At 41.1% G+C, this 20,705-nt stretch overlaps 1 protein-coding gene across 1 annotated transcript in view; it reads right to left on the reverse strand.

Annotated features, from left to right (window-relative positions):
- WDFY1 (WD repeat and FYVE domain containing 1) overlaps window positions 1-20,705 on the reverse strand; it is a 68,742-nt gene that overhangs the window by 17,179 nt on the left and 30,858 nt on the right. The window contains exons 4-8 of the mRNA XM_002749836.6: window positions 14,145-14,199; window positions 9,187-9,337; window positions 6,675-6,787; window positions 3,252-3,378; window positions 2,031-2,136 (exon numbers count right to left, since the gene is read on the reverse strand). Of these exons, the coding sequence (XP_002749882.1) occupies window positions 2,031-2,136; window positions 3,252-3,378; window positions 6,675-6,787; window positions 9,187-9,337; window positions 14,145-14,199 (552 nt within the window). The remainder of the gene's footprint in view (window positions 1-2,030; window positions 2,137-3,251; window positions 3,379-6,674; window positions 6,788-9,186; window positions 9,338-14,144; window positions 14,200-20,705) is intronic.

Below are 20,705 nucleotides of genomic sequence, written 5' to 3' on the forward strand. Positions count from 1 at the left end.
CTCCTGACCTCAGGTGATCCACCCGCCTCAGCCTCCCAAAGTGCTGGGATTACAAGCATGAGCCACCGCACCTGGCTACATCCTATAGTATTGAGCCAATGTTATCGTATTTAATAATAAAATATTCTAAGTCTTACCAAATAATTTTTAGAAAATTCAAGAAGAGAAATTAACAAGCAGACACAAAATCCAAATTTCTTCTATTTGACTTGTCTTACAAACTTACAAAAAAATCTCACAATGAGTACATCTCTGTTATGGACTACATTTTATTATTTATAGGGTAGTCTATTTCTTTCACTAGATTACAAATTTCTTGGGGGCAAGAATCTTTGTATACAGTAGCTATAAAGTCTGGAAATGAGTAATGTCACCATGTGAAAAAAAATAGATGAAAGCCCCTTGATTACTTCCACTGGGATACACTAAAACTGAAGGTTTAATAAGTAAGAATCAGACTCACAATTAGAGACAACACAAAGCAGGACACATGCAGGGACTGGTGGGAATTCTGCATCGACGCATAATGTCTGTTGCAGTGGTGCACAGCACACTGAACAACATACTGCCATAAGGCACAGGACACTGAACAGATCATGTGATGTCATGTAACATATATGACATCATGTATGGTACTGCAATGCAGTATCAATAAGCCATTTATTATATACATTCACTTAAGTTTCCTGGCTGTAAAAACACCCTGTAGGTGCCCAACACATTTTTTTGAAGTTAAACTGTAAGTCATGAACATCCCTCATGGTCTAAAATCTTCTCTGGCATCAACTTTTTTGCTTTTTGCTAACAACATCATAAGCTGTAGATGTCACTTAGAAAAGAAAGATAATGCCAGTGCAGGCAGAGATGAGAATGGAAACCTTGATTGGAAATCATTTGACATCTATAAAAAGCCTTAAGAATGTATATATCCTTGGACCCAGAAGGTCTATTTTCAGAAATTCATCTGAGATAAATAATTGATCAATCACACAATGACAAGGTCAAGAATATTCACTGCAGCATTATTCAAAATATTTAAAAAAGAGGATATACACAGTAGCTCATACCTAGAATCCCAGCACGTTGGGAGACTGAGGCAGGACGATCGCTTGAGCCCAGGAGTTTGAGATAAGCCTAGAGAATATAGCGAGATCGTCTCAATAAAAAAAAAAAAAATTGAAAAATAAACTGTGCATGGTAGCATATGCCTGTAGCCCCAGCTACTCAGGAAGCTGAAGTGGGAAGATTGCTCAAGCCTGGAAGGTTGAGGCTACAGGGAGCCACGATCATGCCACTGCACTCCAGTCTGGGTGACAAAGCAAGACCCTGTCTAAACAAAAAAAGAGAGAGAAAGAGAGATTGTTTAGACAATTAGACTGTCTAAGAACTGGAAGAGAACTGAGAAGTCATTTCATTCTATAATTCCACTTTAGGAAGAAACAGATACTTAGAGAAATTAAGGCACTTAACCAAATAAGGTCTCACAACTAGTTAGTAGCCCAACCAAGTTAGAAATTAGGTCACCTGAAAAAAACCCACTATATCAACATGGACTCAGTGAACTAGAACTCAACAGGAAGTAAAAGCAGAGAAAAGAAAATATATTTTCCCAGAAACATGTCAAGTATCTAGCTACATTCCTGATAGCAGTCACTGACTCGCCTCTTAGGGTTTTCTACAGGAATGATACGGGACCACAATGGTGCTTCGGAGGACCTCTATGCAATCCAAATCCCTGGATATGCCAGAAATCTGTCTCAAAGTGTTTTCTCAGTGTATTGCTCAAGGTTGACAACCAGCCTAAATGCTGTTTGTAGATACTGCATGTCATTGGTAGAAACTCAAATGAGTAGAGGAAGCAGTATGAAATGACACACAGGACCTTATCAGAAATAACCCATTAGCAGGAGAAGGAGAAGCTGGGACTGTCTGCGCCTGGACCAGCATTTATAGCTTGTGGGGTGAAAAACCAAGAAGCCAGGTTCTTGGGGGTCTCTCCTGATCAGCCTGGACTTGCCCTTGCCTCTTACCTCTTCTCTGCTAACATCCATGTTCCACACTGCAATTCCACCATCCGAGGAACAGGAGACGAGCTGCCTGGTGAGCTGAAGGTAGCACAGCGACTGTACCTTGTCACTGCAAAAGCACACACAACAGTTACTTATCTCCACGCAGAAAAACACAGAAACTGTCTTCATTTAGGCTCACATCGCTTTCCTGATTAAAATCAGCAAGTGGCAGTTTACCACCGACTATTTAGTATGGTAACGCGAATTCTAGTGTAAACTTTGCTTGGCATTTTATAACTCATAGTACAGAACGATACTTTCTATAAAATCCTAGACTACTTTGAAATCAATCATTAAGAATTGTAGGCCAGAAATTTGATGAGGGGGCATGGTTTTTTGGACCAATCACCATGATTTCTCTTTCAGATGCATAAGGTTTACCTACTTGTTCAGAAACAAAAAAGAACAAAGGAGGTATAATTCCCTTACTGAACACAATTCATATGAACAAGTAGTCAAATACCACAGAGATCACTAGTGTGAACACACACACACACACACACATAGATGGGGTGAAAACCTCTGTCCTCTCCTGCATGCCTGTCAGACTACCCCTTAGGATGCCCAGGAAACAAGCTCTCAGCCTGTTATACTCATGTACAATATGCCTCCTCAGCTAATTTTCAGTTTGACTGTGATTACAGTAACAGCTGCAGCCTAGCCAAAAGGGAAAGAAAGGAAAATGGAGTGAAATGGTCTTTCTTTTTCTTTCAGGGCTAGAGGGCAAGATCCTAAATATACAATGGTGAATTCCACTGTCAAACTAGACACTATTTCTTAAATTAGTATCTTTTAGAATTAAAAAAAAAAAGAGGTTCCCAGCTCAGTAATAGTATCACGTTACATGCAACCTTCCAAGGTCAAAGGCTTCACTGCATCATCTCTATCCTATACCTGCCTTCCTCAGATGTTTCAGCAGGGTGACTCCCTGAAAGATAAAGTGGTAAGTGCTCTTTGGACTAAGAAGGAAGAAAGCCCTCTGTTTTGTGTTTTGTTTTTTTTTTTTGCTACTAAACATCAGACACTCAGGGTTGACAGACAGCATTCAAAGTAAACTGAGCCCTACAAATTGCCATCTTAGAAGAAAGTTTGCAAAGAGTGATGTCAATCAGACTACTAATGCCTTTCCCTGGCTCTCCACCAACTCGGATTCTTTCCCCAGCCCCACAAGGGGTCACGCACTGATGGCCCTGAAGTAAGAGCGTCCGGCCTTTTCTTCCTCCGATGTCCCACATGATGATGCTGTTGTCAGATGCTCCTGAGAACAGTAACCGCTGAATAGGGTCCCACCAGAGGCAGGTGACACTACCTAGGGATTTGTGAGAGAGAAAGAGAGGCAGGGGAGAGGGAAGAGAGAAGAGGTAAAAAATAACTCTACGTCAGGATGTATACATTTGATAGCTGAAGACCAAACAAGGACCAGCTGAGTCTTTATCCGAAAGGTACCACCTTCATGGTGTATGATGGGTCATTCAACCATGCTATCATGAGTCATACAGCAGACACAGCACCATTATCCATAGTTGTAAGATTAGAATTTTCAATTGTGCATCAAACTAGTTGGGGCCAGGCATGGTGGCTCATGCCTGTAATCCCAGCACTTTGGGAGGCCAAGGCAGACGAGTCACTTAAGGCTAGGAGTTCAAGACTAGCTTGGCTAACATGGTGAAACCTCATCTCTACAAACAAACAAACAAAAAAATAAAAAAATTAGCCAGGCATGGTGGCAGGTGCCTGTAATCCCAGCTACTCAGGAAGCTAAGGTGGGAGAACTGGTTGAACCCAAGAGGTGGAGGCTGCAGTGAGCCAAGATCACACCACTGCACTCCAGCCTGGGTGACAGAGTGAGACTCTGTCTCCGAAAAAACAAAAAACCTGTTTTGAATACAAAGATTTTTAAAGAAGTTTTTCCTTGTTCTCTGGCAAAAAAATTATAAAGTAGCTACATATGAAATGTTCAGAAAAAGTTTCTGAAGAAAAAAAATGCTACTAATATTTAATGAGAAAAACCAGTGAAGTTTATGGTGTCCATCCTACACAAGATAAAAAATCCAGATTATTCTGGGTCTCTGGGACCTTGCAGGCATTTTGCCCCAAGATGTCTATGTCTAAGAGAATTAAGTACCACAGAAAAAGTCTGTTGGACACCACACAATTATGTCAAGTAATATAAGTGAAAAATCTGAACCTCACAGTTCATACTTTATACTGGCTAACTTCAATTTGAAACCCTTGGGGAACTCTTTCTCTCTACAGGTTTATCTTTCAGTAGATCCTTTCCGTGTTCATCGACTACTGTTTGTCTAGAAAAAACATTATTAATCAGCTTAGTAAAACGGAACCAGCCACACAAGCTAATAATTCTGGTAGGTATATAGAAAGTTAATGATGCCATATTCAAAAGCAAACACACACTACTTTCTCACATACACTTTCCAAAAACAGAACAAAGGAAAAACAAAGAAATACTCTGCAAAGACTTCAGGGGTTAGTTTCACATGACTTTTGACCCTGTGTAATCTATGTGCCACCCATTTCAGTTAGAGGCCTAAGGGCAGATAAATACAGTCTTTCAACATGAAAACTGCTAAGTAGTTACCGGAACACATTCTGCCCTTAGCAACCCTGAAAAAACTGAAGAGCGTGGGGGTCATGAGAGACTTAGTCATAAACGGAAAGTGGTTTCTTCACGGGCCTCTGCTTTCCCGCCCAAATCTATTCTAACTTGCTGATCTCTTTTATTCTTTTTCCCCTATAGGGTCCTTGATCTGATATACTCTATTTCACCTAAATAGATTACATAGAAAGCATAGTGGACATTTATTATAACTTGTTAAAACTAAAACAGTAACTGTAGTCATAAGTCCATCATTAATTCAGCAATTCTCCAGTTCTCCATAAACCAGATGGCCTCAAAGTTTATACTTTGTGACACGTTATCAGAATTTGATCCTGTAATCTGTATGAAAACTGCAATCCATTACAGCTTAGCATCTGATATAGTTTAGACATGTGTCCCCTCTCAATTTCGTTGATTTTTTTTTTTTTTTTTTTGAGACAGAGATTCCCTCTGTTGTCCAGGCTACAGTGCAGTGGTGTCATCTTGGTTCACTGTAATCTCCACCTCCCAGGTTCAAACAATTCTCCTGCCTCAGCCTCCCAGAGCAGCTGAAACTATAGGTGCCTGCCACCATGCCCAGCTAATTTTTTTTTTGTATTTTTAGTAGAGACAGGGTTTCACCATGTTGCTAAGCTAGTTTCAAACTCCTGACCTCAAGTGATCTGCCCACCTCAGCCTCCCAAAGTGCTGGGATTACAGGTGTGAGCCACTGGGCCCGGTTTCTAAATTTCATGTTAAACTGTAATCCTCAATGTTGCAGGTGGGGCCTGGTACTTGGCTCATGGGGGTTGATTTCTTACGAATGGTTTAGTGCCATCCCCTTGGTGCTCTCCTTGAGATAGTAAATGAGCTCCCTTGAGAGCTGGTTGTTTAAAAGTGTGTAGCACTGCTACATCCCCACTCCTGCTTTTGCCATGTGATATATCTGTTCATGCCCCACCGTCTGCCGTGACTATAAGCTTCCTGAGGCCCTCACCAGAAGCATGCCGGTAACATGCCTCCTGTACAGCCTGTAGATTCACAAGCTAATTAAACCTCTTTTCTTTATAAATTACCCAGTCTTAGATATTCCTTTATTGCAATGCAAGAATGGCCTATACAGCATCCAATGAAACCTCTTTTCTACACATGTGTATGTGGCAAGTCACTCAATACAATCAATGGACTTTTAAAACCCCTCCATAGAGCTTCACCTACTCACTGCACTACAGAAATTAAATTCCACCCAGTCATTCTTTTTCCTCAGTCCCTACCCAGGGTATGTTTCCCCAACAGTGGCTGAACCAGCCCGTACCTTTCTTCTAATTGTATTTATCAGATCTTGCTCAGGGGATTAGAAACTGATAAATTTTTTAAAGTAATAACAATCCTTCCAAAGGTCTTACCATTTAGAAGTAATTTTAAAGGTCTTCCAAACACAGTAACCTAATTTATTTTTATTTTTTTGAAACAAAGTCTCACTCTGTCACCCAGGCAAGAGTTTAGTGGTGTAATCTTGGCTCACTGCAACCTCCACCTCCCAGGTTCAAGGGATTCTCCTGCCTCAGCCTCTCGAGTAGTTGGGGGTGGGATTATAGGCATGCGCCACCATGCTAGGCTAACTTTTGTATTATTAGTAGAGATGGGGTTTGGCTGTGTTGGCCAGGCTGGTCTCAAACCCCTAGTCTCAAGTGATGCACCTAATTCAGTCCCCAAAGTGCTGGGATTACAGGTGTGAGCCAACACACTGGCCATAACTTAATTTAAAAAAGTAAGCAACATAGAAACTATTATCCACACAAGCAATTTAGAAGGGATTTCAACAATATGTAATGAACTCATCACCCTACCTTCAGTGGATTTTCACTGTAAATCTGTATCTGGCCAATCAAAATGAAATCTGACATATCATGAGGAACACAGCATTCATGAATCCACAGAGTGGAGACTGAATTTGGATACTCAAGTCAGGCAAAAAAAAACTGTTGGGTGATAATATAGCCTACCTTCGTGTCCTTTGAGGGTTGTGATGACTGAACACGTGTTCTGTTCAAGCTTCAGCAGGGTGATCTGTCCAGAATAATCACCAACGAAAGCATACTGAGTGTCAAAGTCGTATCTGAGGAGACGAGTCAAGGATGTAGAACAGAAATCACCTGAAAATCCTCTCATAAGAGAGATGCCAGCATTAGTCAAAGTCAGTTTTCAAAGTTAGAAAACATGCATTTTAAAGAGAATAAGCATACACCTAAAACTATAACAAGAAAGGAAATACCCAACTAAAAATCATGCAGTATGTAAATATTGAAGGAAAAATTTAAAACAGCTGGGAAAGTTTATATTCATTCATTCAACAAGAATTCACTGAGTGCCTGTTACTATATCAAACAAGATCCCAGGAACTGGCAATAAAGATAAGAGCTGGTAGGGCAGACACACATGAAAACAAGTAGATATAATCAAGTACAATAAAGTGTCAAAGGGTAAAATTTGTAACTAATCGGCCCAGATGTGGTGGCTCAGGCCCGTAATCCCAGCACTTTGGGAGGCTGAGGCAGGCAGATCACTTGAGGTCAGGAGTTCAAGACCAGCCTGGCAAACATGGTGAAACCCCATCTCTACTAAAAATACAAAAAATTAGCTGGGTGTGGTAGCACATGCCTGTAATCCCAGTTACTTGGGAGGCTGAAGCAAGAGAACAGCTTGAACCCAGAAGGCAGAGGTTGTAGTGAACCGAGATGACATCATTGCACCACTGCAGCCTGGGTGACAGAGCAAGACTGTCTCAAAAAAAAAAAAAAAGTGCTAACTACTGAAAACGCAAGAATGCTCTGAAACATAATAGTTATTTATGAGATATCCCTGAAAACAATGTAAAAATCTGACAGCAAATATAAGAAATGAATCCATGTTTCTTTTGGCCTAGAGAATTTAGCTATAATGAAGAGGATGATTCACTTTAAATTACTGTGGTAGTTTAATAATCCAAAACACAGTTATTCGTGGCAGTAGGACATTTAAAGTTAGAAAATATATTAGCTATTGGTCACAACTCATGACTTACTCAATTTGTGGCCACAGATATTTGTGGAAAACCAGAAATTTATACACAACAGGTTAACTACTATTTATAATAGGAAAGCTATTTACAACAGGATAACTATCACTCTTGCAAATCACTGGTCAAAAGGAGCACCGTAAACTAGGGCATGACTGTGATTCTGTCTCATTTTCTACAAATCCATTATGAAAGGCCTGGCACACAACAGAAATGCTTACGTGGCACACACTATATCTGAGTTGTTTTTTTTTTTACTTGTTTGATTCTAAAGTATATGGTACTATTTTAAATATCTCACGCTGTGCATTCATTTGCAGCAAACATTTTAGAGAAAGGCTTTCAATGGACGGAATTTTACTATGCCAGACATTTAACTCTGAGAGAGAAACTACCGAGGGGTGTTTGCCTGTTGTTGACAACCTTGATCTTGCCATCACTAAGATACACAGCAGGCAGAGGGAGCCTTAGGGAAGGGTGAGCTCTACATGAAGCAAATTCCATGTAGTAGCAGGAATTTTTTTAGGCAGTGATTTTTAGCATTTTGGGGGATCCTGAGGCATTTTTGAGAGTATTATAAGGATTATGGGCCCTCTCCACATTAAGAAAAAGCATTAGGCAAAAGTTTTGTGTAAAACTCCTTATAGATCATTCAGGAACAAACCCCAGGGCTATAAACCCTTAATATTTGGTATATATGCTTACAGGGTCTGCAGATAACCAATTACTAGAACACAAATTCCTTTTTTTTCCTTCTTCACACAATAAAAAGTCTTTCCATTAGAAACACAAAGACATGAGAGGAGGGGTTTGCATTAATGAACTTGAGTTTCCCACAATTTTGTATTAAAAACCTATAGCGGCCAGGTGCGGTGGCTCACACCTATAATCCCAGCACTTTGGGAGGCCCAGGCGGGTGGATCACGAGGTCAAGAGAACGAGAGCATCCTGGCCAACATGGTGAAACCCCGTCTCTACAAAAAATACAAAAATTAGCTGGGCGTGGTGGTGCGTGCCTGTAATCCCAGCTACTCGGGAGGCTGAGGCAGGAGAATCCCTTGAATCCAGGAGGCGGAGGTTGTAGTGAGCAGAGATCATACCACTGCACTCCAGCCTGGTAACAGAGTGAGACTCTGTCTCAAAAACAAAACAAAACTATAGCACCTCCCAGCAGAGAATAATTCATTTCATTATTATTTTTAATAAACCCAATTTACAGCAAAGAAGAGCAAATAAGGAAGTTCTTGTATTTCCAGTGAAATATGTATTAGGTTGGTACAAAAGTAATTGCAATTTTGGCAATTACTTTCAATGGCAAAAAACACAATTACTTTTTGCACAAACTTAAATAGGTTTCATTTGGTCTTTAGATCTTGGTTAGCAATTTGGGATGAGATTCAGAACCAAACACCGAGAAGCAGAGGCCAGGGGAAGGAGAGGTCCATGGCTCTGAAGGATACTGCAAACACGAAGCCCAGGAGGTGAAGAAATGCCTCCCGAGCATGTTCCCGCTCCGTGTGCACATCCAGCTCACACACTTGTCATGGCCAGTACTGATCACCCACTCTGTGGCCAAGCTGAAGATAATCGCAGACACCCGATTCTGATGAGCTGCAGGAACAGAAAGGTGAAGAGATGTCATCTCTAGAAACAGCACTCCATGGGGAAGAACTGAGGTTCAACCTCTCAATCTGCTCAGCTGGGACAGAGCTGTGTACAAGAGTGTATCGGAAATACCTGTCCTCTGAGTAGATTTCAAACAACCCGCCCCAGCTCAACAACTCACTAGAACAGGCTCTCTCCGTGGCCTTGCCCTCTGCCCCTGCTAGGCGTGGCCACCAAAAGCTAGGAATTGAACAAAGATTAGAGAGTAAATTTTTTTTTGCTATGCTCAAGAGAACATTTTTACCTTGCTCCAAAAACTGTAATTATGAATGAGAACCATGTCGGAAGCAGCAGTTGTAACAGTTCCATTTTTTTTAATCGTTTGTTTTGAACCCTTGGAAAACAATGGCGTTCTAAATAAGAGCAACTGCAGTTTTCTAAAATTAAAAAATGATGTTTTGTGTTTTGTTTCTGGAATACTTTTTATCAGTGTTAACCTTTTATTATTCATAAAGACAAAGCATTTGTAAAGTTCTCCGTTCCAAAATAACAGCTGAGAATGAGGAAGGTATTCTATTACCCAACTCTGGAAATATTTCCAGGTCAATTATAAGCCACACCAGGGCAGCGTAACCTGCCTTCTACTTCATCTGGTAGACTTTGCATGCAGTAGACGTTTAATGAATGAAGTCAAAGGCCAGACAGAGAAACTGCTGACACTGCCTTCAGCTGTACAGACTGCTTAGGAAGAACGGAAGGACTCTCCCCAAAAGTCTCCGTGAAGGTCAGATTCACCCACTGCTAAAAGGTTACATTGAACAACTAAATACTCATGAAGGATTCTGAAACTTAAAGGATGCTATGACATCTATTAATCTTAAATTCAGCTGGGCCAAGTGGCTCCCACCTATAAACCCAGCACTTTGGGAAGCCGAGGCAGGAGGACTGTTTGAGGCCAGGAGTTGGAGACCAGCCTGGGCAACAAAGCAAGATCCCATCTCCACAAAAAAATTTTAAAAAATCAGCTGGGCATGGTGGCACTTGCCTGTAGTCCTAGCTACTCAGCAGGCTGAGTGGGGAGGATTTCTTGAGCCCAGGAGTTGAAGGTTACATTGAGCTATAATTGCACCACTGCACTCCAGCCTGGGTAAGGCAGCAAGACCCTATCTCTACTTAAAAAATAAAAATTTAAAACTGAAAAACATACTGAATTTGAGTCAACTATGTCTCGCAAGATCTAGCTCAGTGTCTGACGTGGAGCCTAATGCTTTTTCTGCTTTAATGATATTTAATTTGCATAAATACTTACAGGGTGTGTATTATTATACCCATTTTCAGATAAGAAAACTCAGAAGCAAATATTAAATATTAGTATATGCTGAAAGTCTAATAAGGGATAGATTAATTTGGGCTGTCTGACTCAAAATGCTTTTTTTACTAAACCTGTAGTTAAACTCAGGCCAAAGAGTCATAAGGTTTAAACTAGTTTGTGGTAAAGATTTTGTAGTGAATAGTCAACTATTTTTTCCCGGGAAGAGCCATCCTATTTCTAAGATCATATCCTTTCTGCTGCTGCTGTTGTTGTTGTTGTTTTTTCCAGGTATCCTTTCCCCCCGCCCCCCCTTTTTTTAAGACAGATTCTAGCTCTGTCGCCCAGGCTGGAGTGCAGTGGCACTATCTTGGCTCACTGCAACCTCCGCTTCCAGGGTTCAAACAATTCTCCTGCCTCAGCCTCCTGAGTAACTGGGATTACAGGCTTGTGCCACCACACTCAGCTAATTTTTGTATTTTTAGTAGAGATGGGGTTTCATCATGTTGGTCAGGCTGGTCTTGAACTCCTGACCTCGTGATCTGCCCACCTTGGCCTCCCAAAGTGCTGGGATTACAGGCATGAGCCACTGCACCTGGCTAGGTATCCTTTCTTTTATGAAAGTATGGTGAGATATGGTCATGCTTATTTTGCTTCATTTTCAGTTTTTAAACTCTCACCTGGCAAAATAAAGAATATAGCAATCCCTATATTAGTCCTCCAAATATTTTCTAAAATTAGTCAATGAAATATAAAGGTCCAGGAACCACTGCAAAAGAAAGCTATGCTGCCTGATATCCCATAAAGAACTTTGACAACCAGTGGGGCATGGTGGCTCATGCCTATAACCTTAGCATTCTGGGAGGCCAAGGCAGGCGGTTCACTTGAGGCAAGCCTGGCCAACATGGTGAAACACTGTCTCTACTAAAAATACAAAAAAAAAAACTAGCTGGGCATGGTGGCTCGAGCCTGTAATCCCAGCTAGCAGGGAGGCTGAGGCAGGAGAATCGACTGAACCTGGGAGGCAGAGGCTGCAGTGAGCTGAGTTCGCTCCAGTGCACCCCAGCGTGGGCAACAGTGCAAGACTCTGCCTCAAAAAAAAAAAAAAAGATTGACAACCAAAATACAGATAAAAATAACATGAGATGTGAATGCAAAATAATTTGATCAAGAACTTAATGACAGATGAAAAAGTACACTCACAGAGAGACATGTTATGATTTTTTTTTTTTAAAGAGACAGGGTCTCGATCTGTTACCCAAGCTAGGGTACGGTGGGGTTATGATGGCTCACTGTAATCTCTAATTCCTGGGCTCAAGTGACCCTCCTACCTCAGCCTCCCAAGTAGCTGAGACTACAGTGTGTGCCACCATGGCTGGCTAATTTTTTAAAGAAGTGGGCTCTAAGTTGCCCAGGCTGGTCTCAAACTCCTGGCTTCAAGGGATCCTCCCACCTTGTCTTCTCAAAGTGCTGGGATTACAGGTGTGAGCTAACGCACCAGGCTAGATGAAATAATTTATAAAGGAATTTGCCTTTTGACAAAAACATCGACCAGGCATTTAAGTAAAGGTCTCCAAACTCGTAGGTATATACTTCATAAAGGAACTTACAGATTCTTGATTATTTTAAAGATAAACCTACACATGATAGTTGATAATTCAAAGCTGTTTCTGGTATTATAACAACACCGTAATGCTAGTGCATCATTCAACAACGCAAGACTGGAAAGTGTCATTGTTCAATGTTACAAAACAGTTTCCCTGACCAACATACTCCAAGTGCAAATGTATAGTCATTGTTGCATCACTTTTCTTCTATTTTATTTATTTCTTTATTTTTTAGATGGAGTCTCACTCTGTCACCCAGGTGGGAGTGCAGTGGTGTGAACTTGGCTCACTGCGATCTCTGCCTCATGGGTTCAAGCGATTCTCCTGCCTCAGCCTTCTGAGTAGCTGGGACTACAGGTGTGTGCCACCATGCACGGCTAATTTTTGTTATTTTTAGTAGAGACAGGGTTTCACCATGTTAGCCAGGCTGGCCTTGAACTCCTGACCTCAAGTGATCCATCCACCTTGGTCTCCCAAAGTGCTGAGACTACAAGCGTGGCCACTGCATCAGGACACTTTTCTCCTATTTTAAATTTGGAACAGGTGAAACAGTATGTAGGGAAAAGCAATTTGGCCTTTTAAAGTATCCTATTATTAGACCACATTTCACCAAGATGAACAACGCATATATAAAGTATCTAGACTCTAATTTTTACTTTAATCCGCGAGCACGATATATAAAATTTTAAGAGTACAGAGTGAATAAAATGAGACTAAATGTATGTCTTCCAGTGAAGTTTCTGGGAATCAGCTAATTGGTCTGATAGGAATCCAATACTTAATCAAAGTGCTTTAGTTTTACAACTTCAACCTGAAGTTGTCATTAGGATCTTGCTTTTGTTAAGTTTTAAAACCTGAAATCTATTATTCATCTAGCCAATTTTACGTAAAGCAAAAACTGAAAAATAGGTATATGTCGCAGCTGTCACAAATTATTGATAGCCTTGTAGTGAAAAGTGCTTCCAATTCCATTAGAAAACACTCCGACTCCCTGGAATATGCCTGAAAGCATAGACAGACATTCAGAAAAGATGACAAATGGCCAATGTTAAATAAAGCTTAAATAATTTTCAAATTGGGAACGTTCTAGACTATTAAACAGGAAGAAAAAATGATAAGGCAGCAAGTCTGTGAAGACTTCATGAACAGGTATTCTCAGCCACTATTCCCGGGACTGTAAAAACTTACACTATTGCTGTGAAGCAGTTTGCAAAATAAATCCAGGGCATTTAAAAAACTTTTTAAGGTCTGACCCAATTATTCCACTTTGTAGGAATTCATCTTTAAAAAAAAAAAAATCCTCACTGAGCACCTAGGGACTTGTCTTAAATAGAAGTAATCAGAATTACAGAATTTGGCCAGGTGTGGTGGCTCACACCTGAATGCTAGCATTTTGGGAGGCTGAGGTGGGAGGATCACTTAAACTCAGGAGTTCAAGAGCAGCCTGGGCAACATAGTGAGACCTCATTTGTATTTAAACAAAACAAAAACAATGGATTATAGGATTAGAGTCAGAATAACAGTCGAGCACACACACACACACACACACCCGAGTATACACTTACTCAAGAATATACACACACACACGTGTATACACATATAAAAAATTGTATACACACTCACAGTTATATATATACACACAAACATATGAAGAGTAGTTTGTGTTATCAAAAAATGGAAGCAGTACACATTAAATCTGATACATGTACCCAATATACAAAATTTTAAATGTTAATGAGCAAGCAAAAGCTGAAATATCAGCAAAAGACAACAACAGTCTTTCACACAGTGGGGGTAACAAAACTAAAAAGTTATAATTTTCATCATAAGAGATGATGTTCTAGTTTTGCGTAGGTCTGCATGTATGTGTACCCAAGATAATGTGCATTATAATTACCTGGGTAGGTCTTGATAAAGTTCATTTTATTAAAATCTTCAGAAACGTGAAATTCCTAAAAGTAAATGAACAAAATAAAAAATTAAAAGAGTTATGGTTTTACAAAACAACTGAAACTTAACTTTCAAAAATGAAGTAAAATCCAAAAAAGATTATTGCAAGACCTGGGACTTAAGATGAGTTCTTCAGGAAGGATATGAATTGCTTCTTTCATCAGACCTGTCCTCAGGCCATCATTGCTTTGGGAGAACAGACCAAACTGAATGAAGTAAGTGCTGCTGATCAGCGTGCCTTTTCTATCCACTTCTTCCTCCCCAAATCAGCACTCTGCATTCCTTCCCCCTCCTACTACACAATTTTGTTCTCTTCATTACATGAAAAATCCCTCAAGACACTGCATATTGAAGCAAAACTGCAAAGATCCCTCACTAAAGAGCTCTCAGCTACAGTAAAAACAGGGCACTGGGTAGCTCAGCAATTTAGTGGGAGAAAGTACACCTATTTAATATACAAACAACAACCAAGAAATTTAGAGATTGTGGGCAGTTTTCATCTTATTTTTATACTCCCGTATTTTCAAAATTTTCTTGTATTATTTATTTATTTATTTATTTAACTTATTTTGAGATGGAGTTTCGCTCTTGTTGCCCAGGCTGGAGCGCAGTGGCATCATCTTGGTTCACTGTAACCTCCACCTCCGGGTTCTAGTGATTCTCCTGCCTCAGCCTTCCAAGTAGTTGAGATTACAGGCATGCACCACCACTCCCAGCTAATTTTTTTATTTTTAGTTGAGATGGGGTTTCACCATGTTGGCCAAGCTCGTCTCAAACTTCCAATCTCAGATGATCCATCCACCTTGGCCTTTTAAAGTGCTGGGATTACAGGCGTGAGCCACCTGGCCTCAAATTTTCTATAGATGTAATACTTTATAACTTGGAAAAGAAATTTAAAGTACATAATTTTTATTGAAAAAAAAATAACCTCAACATAAAATTGTGAAGATAAAACTTTAAAGAAAAATCACTAATTCATATTATTATTTTGAGACAGAGTCTCGCTCTGTTACCCAGGCTGGAGTGCAGTGGTGCAATCTCCACCTCCCGAATTCAAGTGATTCTTGTGCTTCAGCGTCCTGAGTAACTGGGTATAAAGGTGCATGCCACCATGCCCAGCTAATATTTTTGCATTCTTAGTACAGACAGCATTTCACCATGTTGGCCAGGCTGGTCTCTAACTCCTGGCCTCAAGTGATCCACCCACCTCGGCCTCCCAAAGTGCTGGGATTACAGGCATGAGCCACTGCACCCAGCCAAGAATACTATTATTGATCAATGCTGAATTGACATTGATATTATAAATTGCTGACAGACCAGAGTGAGGGAAAAATAAGCACACAAAAGAATACAGCTTTCTTGTTCTTCATCTTGTTTTTGCAAAGTAGAAATAGGTATCAGCACTGTTACATATTAAACTGTATTCAGTGGAAGAGCAATTGATCAACTGCTAACTAATGCTAAACTGGATTTGCATTGCCCCTTTCCATTGAACAACTCTAACAGTTTTTATGTGCCATCCTATAATGAGAGTCTCCCCTTGAACCAAAGGCCACCAGACGGGTCTGTAGGGAGATAAATGCACCAATATTGCACCACTGCACTATGTGAAGCTTGTACTTAGTGGCTTCTCGTTATGTATGTGCCTGCACATCGTCATGATATTCCTATAAAATTGTCAGGAGAGGCCAGGCGCGGTGGCTCAAGCCTGTAATCCCAGCACTTTGGGAGGCCGAGGCGGGTGGATCACGAGGTCAAGAGATCAAGACCACCCCGGTCAACATGGTGAAACCCCGTCTCTACTAAAAATACAAAAAATTAGCTGGGCATGGTGGTGCGTGCCTGTAATCCCAGCTACTCAGGAGGCTGAGGCAGGAGAATTGCCTGAACCCAGGAGGCGGAGGTTGCAGTGAGCCAAGATCGCGCCATTGCACTCCAGCCTGGGTAACAAGAGCAAAACTCTATTTCAAAAAAAAAAAATTGTCAGGAGAAGGGGAAAACAGAGAGCTTTGGCATTCACTACCATGGCATGCATTACCGGCACCATCAGCTGTGGCCTGCTGCTGTGAGAACTGCGCAGGCAGGGAGCCTGTCCCTTCCACCGGCTTTTTCTTCCTAGCCCTTAAATCAAGGCTTTCTTTTCCCTTCTTTTGAGACAGAGTCTTGTTCTGCCATCCAGGCTGGAGTGCAGTGGTGTAATCTCTGCTCACTGCAACCTCCACTTCCCAGGCTCAAGTGATCCTCCCACTTCAGCCTCCTGAGTAGCTGGGGCTATATGGGTATGCCACCACACAAAGCTAATTGTGTAAGTTTTTGTAGAGATGAGATCTCATTATATTGCCCAGGATGATCTCCAACTCCTGGGCTCAATCCTGCTGCCTTAGCCCCCCAAAGTGCTGAAATAAATGCCACGAGCCACCATACCTGGTCCAAGGCGTCTTCTTTCACTAAGAAAAACAATGAAACTAGTACCCGTACTTTCAGCCTTGTCCCCTCAAAGCCTGCTACACATTTGTCACACTGAGCTGACAAAAACTAGAAACCTGCTCCTGCTCCTCAATGGTTTTAGGGAAACTGTGTAGTTTCCCTAAAGCATTTGGTCCTAGGGTTCACCTAGAGGACTTGCTACTTATACAGATTCCCAGGCCCCTCCCTAGTGATTCGGAAGCTCTGGGTCTGGTGTAGAGCCAGGGAATCTGTATTTTCAGCAAGTTCCCTCAATGATTAGTATGATCATGCAAGGTCAGGAAATTCAGCTTACATGATGTGGTCTGGGCCCCTTAAAATCATACTCAAGGATCATCATTCCCCCTCCTCCCTGTCTACCTCCCCTTCGACCCCACTGTAACACAATGTCATTGTTTAGGCCTCAGTCTGGGCCCTGGCTTCTTTCATTCCCTCCCCAGCTACTCACTGTCATTCTTGTGGCTTGAAAAATGACCTGATGATGATGCCCTCGGCCCAGACCTCTCTGGGGCTCCAGTTGTGTTTATCTTGTGCCAACCTCAAGTGGCTGTTCAGAAACTCACTGGTATCTCAAACTATGGCTGGCTCTCACTGTTCCCTCTCCCTCCAACTGCCTCCCCTGCCCAGCCTTGCCCTTCTCAGCAAATGATACTGCTTCCTACCCAGCTCTCAAGCCAAAAACCTAGCTAGCACCCGACTTCTCTTCCTCTCTTCTACACAGCCAACTTATCACAGATGTCTCCAAGACCATCTCAAGTCCATCCACTTGTCGCCTTCTTCATGGCCACCAAACCTAGACTGCTATAACAGCCCAATTCCCCCACCACCACTCTGGCTGCCGTTCAATCTGTTCTCCACCCAGCAGGTGGAGGGATCTTTGAAAAATGTAAATTCTATCATGCTATTTATCTGCTGAAAACACTTTAACAGCTTCTCACTGCAATTACAATCAAAGTTAAAGCTTTATTTTTTTATTTATCCCAGACCTATAAGACCGTGCATGACCTGGCCTCTGCCCACTCCTCCAATTGTCCTAGGGTGCCTCCGTATCGCCCAGCACCATCAAGCCACAGAGATCCTTCCCACTTGGGGTCTTCTGGACATGCATTTCTGGAAACGCTTCCCTGGCTCACTGCCTGGCTGGCTCTGTTAGAAAGGTGCCAAGAAAATTAAATGGAAAAAAAATAATCTTTTCAACAATTGTAGATGGGATAACTGGATGTCCACATACAAAAGAATGTGAAACCCCTCCCTGATACCACATATAAGAATTAACTTACAGTGAATCAAAGATTTAAATGTAAAGCTAAACTATAAAACTCTCAGATGTAAATATAGGTGTAAATCTACTTATCTTCATATCTTCATAGGTATAAATGACCTTGGATTAGGCAATGGTTTCTTAGATATGATATCTAAAGCACAAGTAACCAAAAAAAAAAGAGAGAGAGAGAGATAAATTGGACTTCACTAAACTTAAAGGTAAAAAGGCAACTTTTAGAATAGAATATATTTGCAAATCATATATCTGATAGGAGTCTAGTATCTAATATACAGAAAAAACTCCTACAACTCAACAATTAAAAAATACTCTGTTAAAAGTGGGCAAAGGACTTAAATAGATATTTCTCCAAAGAAGATACACAAATGACCGATGAGCACCTAAGAAGATCCTCAACATCGCTAGTCATTAGGAAAATGCAAATCAAAACCACAATCTGGTACCACTTCACACCCACTAGGATGACCATAACATAAACCAAGCAAAACAAAGCAAGCAGAAAATAACAAGTGTCGGCAAGGCTGTGGAGAAACCGGAACCCTTGTTTGCTGCTGGTGGGAATGTAAATGGGGCAGCCACTAGGGAAAACAGTTTGGTAGTTGCTTAAAAGGTCAACATAGTTACTGCATGACCCAGCAATCCATCTCTTAGGTATATATACACAATTGAAAAAAATATGTTCATACAAAAACATATATATGAATTTTCATAGCAACTTTATTCATGATAGACAAAAAGTGAAAACAACCCAAATGTCTATCAACTAATAAATGGATAAACCAAGTGCAGTATGGAATACTATTCCACTGCAGAAAGAATGAATTCATTAATTCAAATAAGCATGAACCTTGAAAACATTAGGCTAAGTGAAAGACAGACATAAAAGGCCACATATATTGTATAAGTCTATTTAATATAAAGTATCTAAAGTAGGCAAATCCCTGGATTCAGTAAATTAGTGATTTCCAGGAGCTGGGGAAGGAGCAATGGAGAATGACTCCTAATGGGCATGGGATTTTTTTTGCAGGGAGGAGTGATGAAAATATTCTGGAATAAGAGAATGGCAATGGTTGTACAATCTTATGAATACACTACGAAACCATTGAATTATATACTTTAAATGAAAAATATAATTGTTATATGTTATATTTCAATTAAGAAAAAATAAAGATATGCATACAATTTGACCCACAAAAATGCCAGTCTCTAATAGACTAGAAATTTAAATACCAGGTCCTTTGCCAAAGACAGTTTGGGAAATATTGCCTTAAAGAATTCTGTGAGTTGCTGTCTGAATGGCCACACACACATACACACACACACATACACACACACACACACACAGTGGCAGAGGCTCTCCACGATCACAGCTGAGGGATGGGGCTGCTGTAGGTGACATAATCACTCTATGAAGGCTATGATCCATGGGTCAGCCACAGCATCCAGCCATCAATTATGACAGCATTCTGAGCTCCATGGAACTAGTTCAAAATTCATTAATAGTTTAATCAATTTGTGACCTAATGTCTATACTGAATTAAACTTTTCCTTTTTTCTTTTTCTTTTTTAAACATGGTTTCCTTCTGTTGCCCAGGATGAAGTACAGTGGTGCAATCTCGGCTGGCTGCAGCCTTGACCTCCTGGGCTCAAGCAATCCTCCCACCTCAGTGGCTGGGACCACAGGTATGCACCACCACCAACTAATTTTTTTGATTTGATTTTTTTGTAGAGACAACATCTCACCATGTTGCCCAGGCTGGTCTCAAACTCCTAGGCTCAAGTGATCTGCCCGCCTCAGCCTCCCAACATGCTGAGATAACAGATGTAAGCCACCGTGCCTGGCCTAAATTAAACATTTTTCATGCCAAACAATCAAGCATCCATTATTAATCCAAAGTTAACTAGTCAACATGATACACAAGAGGTCAATATAAAGAATATACTGGCCAGGCGCGGTGGCTCAAGCCTGTAATCCCAGCACTTTGGGAGGCCGAGGCGGGTGGATCACGAGGTCAAGAGATCGAGACCACCCTGGTCAACATGGTGAAACCCTGTCTCTACTAAAGATACAAAAAATTAGCTGGGCATGGTGGCGCATGCCACCCAGCTTCTCAGGAGGCTGAGGCAGGAGAATTGCCTGAACCCAGGAGGCGGAGGTTGAGGTGAGCCAAGATCGCGCCATTGCACTCCAGCCTGGGTAACAAGAGTGAAACTCTGACTCAAAAAAAAAAAAAAAAAAAAAAAAAAGAATATACCATAAGGACACATGCACATAAATGTTCACTGCAGCACTGTTTACAATAGCAAAGACCTGGAACCAACCCAAATACCCATCGATGATAGACTGGACTGGGAAAATGTGGCACATATACACTGTGGAATATTATGTAGCAATCAAAAATGATGAGTTCGTGTCTTTTGTAGGGACATGGATGAATCTGGAGAACATCATTCTCAGCAAACTGACACAAGAACAGAAAATGAAATACCGCATATTCTCACTCACAGGCGGGTGATGAACAATGAGAACACATGGACACAGGGAAGGGAGCACTACACACTGGGGTCTATTGGGGGTAATAGGGGAGGGACAGTGAGGGCGGGGAGCTGGGGAGGAATAGCCTGGGGAGAAATGCCAAATGTGGGTGAAGGGGAGGAAGGCAGCAAAACACACTGCCATGTGTGTACCTACGCAACTATCTTGCATGTTCTGCACATGTACCCCAAAACCTAAAATGCAATTAAAAAAAAAAAAACAGA

The sequence above is a fragment of the Callithrix jacchus genome, chromosome 6 (assembly GCF_049354715.1).
Source record: "Callithrix jacchus isolate 240 chromosome 6, calJac240_pri, whole genome shotgun sequence".
NCBI lineage: Eukaryota > Metazoa > Chordata > Mammalia > Primates > Cebidae > Callithrix > Callithrix jacchus.